The following is a 9,600-nucleotide window of genomic DNA, read 5'->3' on the forward strand; positions in this document are numbered from 1 at the left end:
TCAACTTTCATCGCCTGAACTATCTAGATATAAGTAAAAGGAAGAGTAGCACAGCGGCAGAAGTACGAGTGTGGGCCCCCTGGATCCAAACCTATTATCTATCAGACCTTGTTATGGATGGGCCATGCGTCAAAATCCACTCTCATGAAACGATATAAAACGATTCTAACTCTCCCAATTTGTGGCCGTTAAATGAACGGTGGAAAATGAAAAGCAACAATTTATTCACAGAAACAAATTTGATAGGGTTAAATTTTGTTTATATGTCTCATTAATAACAAATAAGATATATCCGCCCCTTTTTATTCCTTGTGCCACCCCTTTTTATTTCTTAGGCTTCGCTGTAGATGGGCTCTGGTGTAAAATAAGCCTCTATTGGACATTTCTAACCCACCAATTAGTGGCGACTGAATGGATCCTAAGAAAATAAAAAATGAAACTATGTGTATTAATCACAAGAAAACTTCTACAAATTATAAGGTTAAGAGTCGTCAATAGGGTGAGTTTTGGTCTGTGGCCCGTCCATAGTAAGCCTTAAGAAATAAAGGGTTTAGAAAAATGAATGGTTCAAATCAATTGTTAGATAGTTTTCATTTTTTTAGTGGCGTTACACAGGATGCAAATCTCCTTAATTGCCAATGTGTCCCAACTCCCAAGTCGAGTAGACCATTGGCAACTTGCAAATAAGCTTGAGAATTCATAAGGAATGTTGCTAATTCTGTGCTTAGCATCTTGTTAAGTTTGAAGAAAATGAGCTATGATTAGCACGTGTTATTCTTAGAACGGACTAGCTTGATGGGGGCCTCATCCCATCTATAAGTAGCCTATAGGTCCCTCTTTCCACATTAGCAAAAAGTGTAAGGCTTTTAATGGACTTGCATAGAACATGTTTTGGCTTGTAGAGAATTGTAGAGAATGTTTAATTGTAAAGAGTAATCTAGATCGGCTCGTCCTTAGCCATGCGTGTTCACCTTGTAAAAGGTCTGGTAATGGGTTAATAGTGTATGTGTGGGCCCAATGTATGCCTAATAAGGTTTAGTAAGCTTTAGGGATGCAACTTGGTTCAGGTTTTACCCTACCCGCATGGACCTGATCCGAAAATAATCCGGGTCGGGTCTAGAAATCATGGGTCTTGGGTTCGGTAGGGTAGGGTTTTAGGTTAAAAAAACCTGACTCAATCTTGGGTCGAGTAGAATTTAAACAAAAAAAAACTAGAAATCAGAAACCGACCTAAATCTTATAAGTGTACTATGACTTTCTTAAATATCTCTTGAATAACATGGCGAATTATTTTTCTAATATATTGATATAATTGTTTTCATTGGGCTGACCATGTTTGTGATGTGTAAAAAATAGTTTTTTTCTTAAATTTATACACTTGATGGTATAAATCTAGAGATTGTTGGCATGAAAATTTGTCGTTTTCTACAATCTTTGAAATTAGTCATTGTCATGTGTTAAATAATATAAACCCGACCTGACTCAAACCAACCCAAGAAACTATCTCGGGAAGGGTCGGGATATGAATCTAGTTTTTTCTCAAAGAAAACCCAACCCAGCCCAACCAAAAATAATTTCTCGTTTAGGGTGGGGTTCTAGAAAATCCAACTCATCTGACCCGAGTTGCAACCCTAGTAAGCTTATTTGAGGAACAAAAGTTTGTAAAGGGTTGACCCTGAGGGTTTCATTTGTTATTATAAATATAGGATTGGTCATTGCTCTCACACATAACGCTGTTATTTCTCCCCATTGGAATACACATAAGGAAGTGAAGTAGAAGACTGTCTTGGACGTTTTGCAGATGATCGAAATCATCATAGGACCGAGAAATCATCTTTGCCAAAGGGACGGCGGTATTTATGCATGATCTCTTCTTGTGTTTAATTTTTTTGAATTGTATGTTTATGGTTTCGATCAGGCAATTTTAGTTTTACAAAAAACACATAAGGTTTGAGAGGTTTTCCACATCCAAAGTGCAAGTTTCCGTGGGAGGCTTCTGTGGGGGAAAGAGAAGACATTTGTCTGCTTTTGCAACGTCCAAATCTCAAGAACAAGCTATAGAATAGGCTTGTGAGGGCCTACGTTCCTAGGGAACCTTTAGAGTTGTTTGATTTCCTTTCCCCTGAGGGAGCTCAATTTTGTATGTTCTCCTCCTTTGTTTTCATTTTCTTGTACATAATTTTTTTTTCGCTGAGGTTCTCCCTTCATTTCTTTTTAGGGAAAATACAATTAACACCCCTCAACTTTCTGACACATTCAATGATAACCCTGTAGTTTCAAACTCATTAACTGCAACCCATGATTTTTCAATGTGTACAAGGGAGACTCCCAGTTGACGGTCCATCCTCGAATCGAAGGGTTAGGATGAGGAGCTGATTTTTTGGGCACACCCTATCTATGTCATGGCCCATCAAATAAATGTTTTGATCGTCCAAACAATATGGGCCCATTGTGTTTTTGGTTGGCGGACTAGAGAAGGTTCTCTAGTGGACCAACTAGAGACAAGATCTTAATCAGTATTGATAGTGTTTCAAAAGAGGGGGTCTACCTAGGGGTGCAACTCGGGCGGGCTCAACCCGAACCCAATGGGTTCAACCCGAAAAAAAAGTCGGGTTGGGTTGAGTTCAGGTCGGGTCAGGTTCGTGTTGAGTTTTCTCAACCCGGGTTGAGATGGGTTGAGGGCCTGGGCAACCCGACCCGAGTGAACCCGACATTTTTAATAAATATTTTTATTTTTTAAGCTTAAAATCTGGGGGGTCGAGTCGGGCTCGGGTGGGCCTCAACCCGACCCAACCTGACCCGACCCGAGTTGCACCCCTAGGTAGTCTACCTTATACACATTGAAAAGTTAGGGGGTGTAATGAAGAGTTTGAAACTACAGTGTTTTTGTTAAATGTGCCAGAATGTTGAGGGGATGTAACTGTAATTTTCCCTTCTTTTTTAATAAGATTTATCACCATTAAAAAAAAAAAAACTCAAGAACAAGCTTCATATCAAGATCGGAAAACTTTCACCAAACGAGAATGGCAACCTGTAAATGTTTTGTGCTTGCTTTAGGCCATGTTTTCTTTGATATCATGGCTAACGATCGGTTTAATAGAACCCTAAGACCTTTAGGATAAGGGGAAAGAGGTATGGTTCACCGAAATTGAGCTGGACCGTGCAATGGAAAGTGGAATAGGGATCGTTGGTTTTGCATGGGAGAAGGGGCAAGAGGTAATCACCATCTAGTTTTTGATACAAGGGTCAGCCATTGATGACTTTCATGGTACATGCAAGCGCACCGGTTGGTTCAATCTCCTCAGAAAATCTTAATTACCTCAAGCCAAATCATCAGTGAGCAATTTGGCTGCTAGCCAATGCTTTGATGAATGTTGGATGAATGCTTGTGTTCAAATTCAAATTAGCCTAAGAAAACTAATAGTAGACGTACCTTAATTGAAACTGATATCACATGCACTACACTTCCCATGAAATGTTAACACCTGGATGGACTCTTGAAAATGAAGAAAATTAAAGATCAACAAAAAGGAGGTGAAAGTGCAGTCAATTTTAAGTAAGAATAGAAACCCTGGCCCAGGGAGAAGTTAAAAAACATACTCTTTTATACTAAGAAAGATAATGCAGGTTTGGTAGAGTGATCAAACTCTTAGATTTGCAACATCTTACCTTGTATATATATATACATAGACTTTTTCAAAATTAAAATAACACATAATAAGTGAAGAATCTCTTACGAACTCTCTTATCCTTATGATTTAATTTTTCAAAGTACCTTAAGCAATGGAAATAACAATCTACGTGTCTGAATGGATTTGACAAGATATCCACACACATAAATTCACTGCTTAATTTTGAAGTCTAGACTCTCTGAGTAGGCTAATATATGCATAATCTTTGGGCAAATCTAATGATCTATTGAGAGGATTCATGACAAATTACAACATAATCTGTTTTATCGGAATAATTAAGGTTCTAGAACGAGCTGAAGCATTCGTGTTCAGATGAATTCGTATCATCACATGGAGAATGCGTGTGTCTTCCTTCGTACGTCGTTATCACCATCCGACAGTCCTCCGATAATCTTTCCACCCTTTTCTTCACCCGGCAGTTATTATGGGTGCAACGATAATAGCTTCTGGTAGCTCCGAAAAATAGAAAGGAAAACAAATAAAAATTTAGTATGCTGACACAGTATATCCAAGTTGAAATCCAAGTTGAATCAAGAAAGATATAAGCAAGTTCAGAATGAATGCATACTTAATCATCATACCTATAAATGTACTAAGTCATGATAAGTACAGTGTTTAGTATTGACAATGTATGGTATAAATTTCGAGGCTACAAGTTGATATGCACACCCGGCCCCAATCAGCCACATAATTTTTTCATGTATATTAATTCAATCTACACCATATCTTCCAAGTTGAGATTTCACCTAACTTGATTAGCATTAACATTACTTTAATTAGGCATGATTTGTATATCTCGACGTGTATCTTACCTAGATAGCGAGGATTACTTATTTAATTGCAACTAGCTAGGCTTAATTCATGGGTCTAGATTGATCCCAAGGGTTGTATAAATGCAGAACCCAATGAATGGAATAATAATACATAGACAAGAAGTTCGTTTACTCGAACTACAGTTTGTGTTCTAGAAAATTATCAGCAAGTGATTAATCAACATTATGGCAATCAAATTTTTTTATATTTAGATGTATTTTCGAATTTTAGAGAAGGGTAATTATAATTCCACCCCCTATACAACATTCCCACCCTCTTTTGTTTGTCTTTTACTAAAAATGATAGTACTTCCACCTTTGGTTTTGTATTTTCATGAAAATACGGTCATTTTCAGGAAAGAAAAACAAAATGGGGTGGAAATATCATTTGCCTTTACAGAATTACTTTGTTTCCCTTTTCCACTATGATCCAGTGTTAACACTTAACATTACCAATATAAAAAAAAAAACCAGTGTTAACATTTCAAAGTTGAGAGTGACAATTATGAGAAGGTACAAGCTTTTGACATAATTCATGGAAATTGTGTAGCGGTATGTAGCTCACTCTATCGCAATAGAAAAATTCACATTGATCCAAATTGAGAAAATCAACAGTTTTGGGTCATGGCCCACCCTCATGGTTGCCTTCAGATTGACAGCCTCATCACCATGAATGATACATGCGCGACACAATATGGCATGCATGGAAGTCCAAGCAATGATGCAAAATTTTCATGTGTTAATAAAGCAGATGTAACAATACCTTCTTAGGGGCGGCTAGTCCAAATGGTGAACAATAAAGTTTGATTTTGGAAAAGCACCATCATCATGGGAACGTACACATGGTAGAAAAATTAATTACGTCAATCGATTGAGATATGGTATGCTATAAGTGAATATTTGAGACAAGAAATGCATCCTAATTTTTGGACTATTAAAGTATAAAAGATTAAATAATGCTATCTCTAACAGCTAAAGCTTTTGGAGTAACTCGTAGTTTCACATCGTGTCAGAGCAAAAGGTCCCGAGTCCAAACCTCCCTGTTAGCAAAATCCACATGCAATGGCCAAACCCAAAAGAGGGGCAACACGTGCCACGTGTAGGCCAACCCTAAAAAGAGGGGCCACACGTGACGGGGGGGTGTTAAACTATAAAAGATTAAATAATGCCATCCTGAATAGCTTAAGCTTTTGGAGTAACTGGTAGTTTCACAAGGACAACGGATCCTTCTAATCCGGTCCATATAATGTTCTTTTGGGGAGCTCGGGGAAATGCATCTCAGGTGAGAATCTATAATCAAATATCTTCATAGGATTTTAGGTTTTAATCAAACAATTATCTATGGCTAAATGATATCTATATGGATCACAAGTGCAATATTTTCCCCAGAAACTTCATATAAAACCCATGTAATTTCAGTCCTTGCTTTATCCATACTTGAGAAACTAAAGCCCGTTTCTTAGACCCATCACTAATACATTTCCGTTAACTATTAGTCAGAGCTCACAAGTTCTAGGAGAAATTATAGTACGCCATTGAATAATTTGATTAACTATACCTACCAATGACAATTGAGTAAAGTTAATGTGATGTCTTATAGACAACCAATTACTCCAAAAGCTTAAGATGTTACATATGGTGTTATTTAATCATTTACACTTCAACTCTCTCCCTTACCTGAGGCCCCTCCTTTTTTCTTTTTTTTTCGGTTGGCCGTACACGTGGAGTTTTTTTAACATCAAGGAGTTGTAGGGTTTTGAACCATACAGTGTGGCAGTAGCCCTGATACCATGATAAACAACCAATTACTCCAAAAGCTTAAGCTGTTAGAGATGGTGTTATTTAATAATTTTTACTCTAATAATGTCATCTTGAAACCAAAAGAATACCCCAAAACTATTTTTTTTTCAAAACATTTTCAAAGTTATGTAATCTTAAGCTGTAAGTGAAAGCTTATAATATAATTCTTGCTTTGATTCTTCGGGATTAGATGATTAGATACAGAATGGGATTTTTTCTATCCGTATTTGAAAGATAATGGCAATCTAGTATTTTCTCTCTTTTTTTTGGTAGGTAAGCTAGGATTGAACCTCCGACCTCAGGGTTGAAGAACAAAGCCTTGACCAATTGAGGTTGCTCATAATATATATGATACATTATAAAAGAAAAGATGACCTATGACCTCAAGTTAGAAGGCTCATTGAAGATAGATTTTTTATTATGAGAGAAAAAAAATTATCATGAAATACCCAATATGAGTTTATAGGTCAGTTCTCACTAAACCTCCTACCTTGACAACTTAAGCCAACATAATGAAAACTAGGCTCCGATCTTCCTTGCATCAGAAAATTAAGAGATGAAAACATGGTGCATTCAACTTGCACTGGGAGAGACTTTGGCTGTTAAGAAACCAACCCAAATCGATTCATGGGCAGTGATGGGGCTTCAATAAAGAAAGAGAGGTGGATTTCGTGTGACATAAATAATGAAAATCAAGCAGGCATCAGACATGTGATCCAAATACTTAGATAAAATCTTTTTTTTTTTTTGTTCATGTATGCACCTAATGCATTGTAGAAAGTATTTTGATGGGGCTAAGAAGAATTACCTTGGATGGAGGCTATTCTTCACAACTTTTTGGCCATATTTTCTCCACTTGTAACCATCATCTAGCACATCAACATCACTCCTTGTTTGGAAACAGAACCTTGGTTCTCTAAGTTTTCTCCTCACTTTCACCTTGCTTTTCTCTGAAGATGAGTTCCTCCACCTGCAAAAGCAGCACTCCTTAGCTTCTTAAAGAGAATATTACTTCCTTTTGGGTAATATGGGGATTTCTTAAAAATAGTAGCCGGTAATCAATAAAGAAAAGATTGATCTTTCTTATTAAACTTGATTATTCTCAGTGTGTATGTGTTTTACGGGGGGGGGGGGGGGGGGGGGGGGAGGGGAGAGAGAGAGAGAGAGAGAGAGAGAGAGAGAGAGAGAGAGAGAGAGAGAGAGAAGCAACAAAAACTATTGAGAAATGAAGAAGGATAGGTGGAATTTCAATCTGCACAATCTGTAAGAAAAGAAAAGTTAGAGAAATATTCAAACCACCACTCAAGAAAAAGATAGAATACAGATCCCATATTCTTTGTAATGGAATGTAACTTTTAAGTCACTGAACCACAAAGAAGTCAGAACCCAAAAGAACACATTCATCCCACTTTCTTATGCAGGGCCAGACACAACGAAGAACATTTTTTCAACGGAATTAGATATTTATGGAAAGCCTTAATCTCAAGAGATCATAGCAGTCAGAAAGCATATTAAATTGGGTTTTTGCTCTCTTAGTAATTAGGATAAAGGTAGGAACGTTGAAATCACAAGTTCTATCTCAAGCTACTCATATAAACGCAAATAAGAATAAATAAATAAATAATTTCATACCAGGAATTTCCGCTGTCGTTACCAGTGCAATTCTGCTCATTGTCTACCTTGGGATCCAATGTCTCGATCTGATATAAATCAAAATTATAACAACCCATGTTAGAGAATTCAAGATATCAATTAATGCAAATGTTGTTCTCTGATATTAATTGATTAATATTGTTAGATTATTAATTTTCAGATTTCAATTTACTTACCTGATCTTGATTCCAAGGCTTGGATATAGGACCATCATTAAATGCCACAGGGTTGTTGAAGGCCAGAGGAATATGAGGCTGATAAGAACTACTATGAGAGGGAATCATGAAACTTAGGCCTTGATTTTCTTCTAATTGAGAGAAGCCCATTTCATGCATTGCTTGAGAACCAGAAAATGAGACATCTAGATCGTAGCACCGTGGAGCTCCTCTTTCTCCTTCCATGGATGTTGATCTTCAATGTGTTTTTCCTTTTCTCTCTCTTCTGTTTATGCATCAGTTCAGCCTATGTGAAACACATGGGAGTGTATAGTCCTTCATGGTGGACACGCTTGGATTTCACATGGCACTGGCCGACCGACGAACATCAGTGCTGGTCTAGAGAAAAATGGTGGGGTGGTTGTTGCTATCTCATCCCCAACTGATTTGATTCTTATTTCTTACTGTGAGATATTTTTTTTGTTAGAGACTAATAATTATATATACTGTGTAATAATGTTATAACTAATCTGAATAAATACAAAGTGCACAGTTGATTTCTAGTTGTATTTACTAATGATAAATTAGTATTGAAAATAAAATAAAGTTAATTATTTATACTTCTGTTTCAACAAGTAGCATATTGCTAAAGAAGAATCAACCTCCAAACTCGCTTGATTAATCTTAGAATTACAGATCATGCATTAATAAATGTGTTTCTAATCAAATCTTCATTGGGCTGTTCTCCACAAGGATAGAAATCCTTGGATAGGTTTATCTTTAGGATTGGATATTATTCTTGGATAGTTTTATCTTGAAATTATTGATCTAGTACCGTGTTCACCAATTTTGTTTTTGGTGATATTTTATGAAGGTCGACGTGAACTTAGGATAGCAAGCCTATCCAAGGATAAAATAAACCCAGACTTGAGCCCTAAAGATTTATCAAGGGCATTTTTTCTCAACTTTCTTTGTAACCATCTAACTTACTGATCACATAATTGCTATGATTCGTTATGTTACTACAGTTTCCATCTAAATAAAATGCAATTAAAGAAAAGAAAAGGAGTACGATATGGACTATTTCCTACCCCATTGAGGCTGTATTCTGCAACCATATGTTTTTAATTTGATTTCTAAACATACCATAAAATAAAATATATAAAAAAGAAAAGAAAAAAACAACACAATACCATTTTTGTTACTATTATTATTAATATTATTAGTATTGGTAGGTATTATTTATTATTATCATTTTTCTTATGCCCTTAAGTCATAGAAGAAATGAGTGGAAGTGGGTCCATATATTCCCTTCCCTGTCTATACCTCTTCCACAAAAATCATGAGACTCTCAAATCCATCCAAATCGTATTCCCATCCATGCTTTTCTCTCCACTTGACCATCCTGCAAAAGCAACTATCATAACTATCCCATTTTTTGCTCCCCATTTCCACTCACCCTCACCAGTAACTTCATCTACAGTCCCT

The 9,600-nt window shown here is 36.6% G+C and overlaps 1 protein-coding gene across 1 annotated transcript; it reads right to left on the reverse strand.

Moving 5' to 3' along the window:
* Positions 1-3,826: 3,826 nt before the first annotated feature.
* Positions 3,827-8,564, reverse strand: WRKY12 (WRKY family transcription factor). Its single transcript, XM_077378203.1, has 4 exons — positions 8,134-8,564; positions 7,937-8,004; positions 7,113-7,274; positions 3,827-4,138 (listed from the first exon to the last, which is right to left on the reverse strand). Exons 1-4 carry the CDS (start codon positions 8,356-8,358, stop codon positions 3,976-3,978), a joined length of 618 nt encoding a protein of 205 aa, XP_077234318.1. The 5' UTR covers positions 8,359-8,564; the 3' UTR covers positions 3,827-3,975.
* Between the last annotated feature and the right edge of the window lie 1,036 nt (positions 8,565-9,600).

Source organism: Tasmannia lanceolata, unplaced genomic scaffold (genome assembly GCF_043159265.1).
Source record: "Tasmannia lanceolata isolate RefF3 unplaced genomic scaffold, GAP_Taslan_0.1 ptg000005l, whole genome shotgun sequence".
In the NCBI taxonomy this organism is placed as follows: Eukaryota; Viridiplantae; Streptophyta; class Magnoliopsida; order Canellales; family Winteraceae; genus Tasmannia; species Tasmannia lanceolata.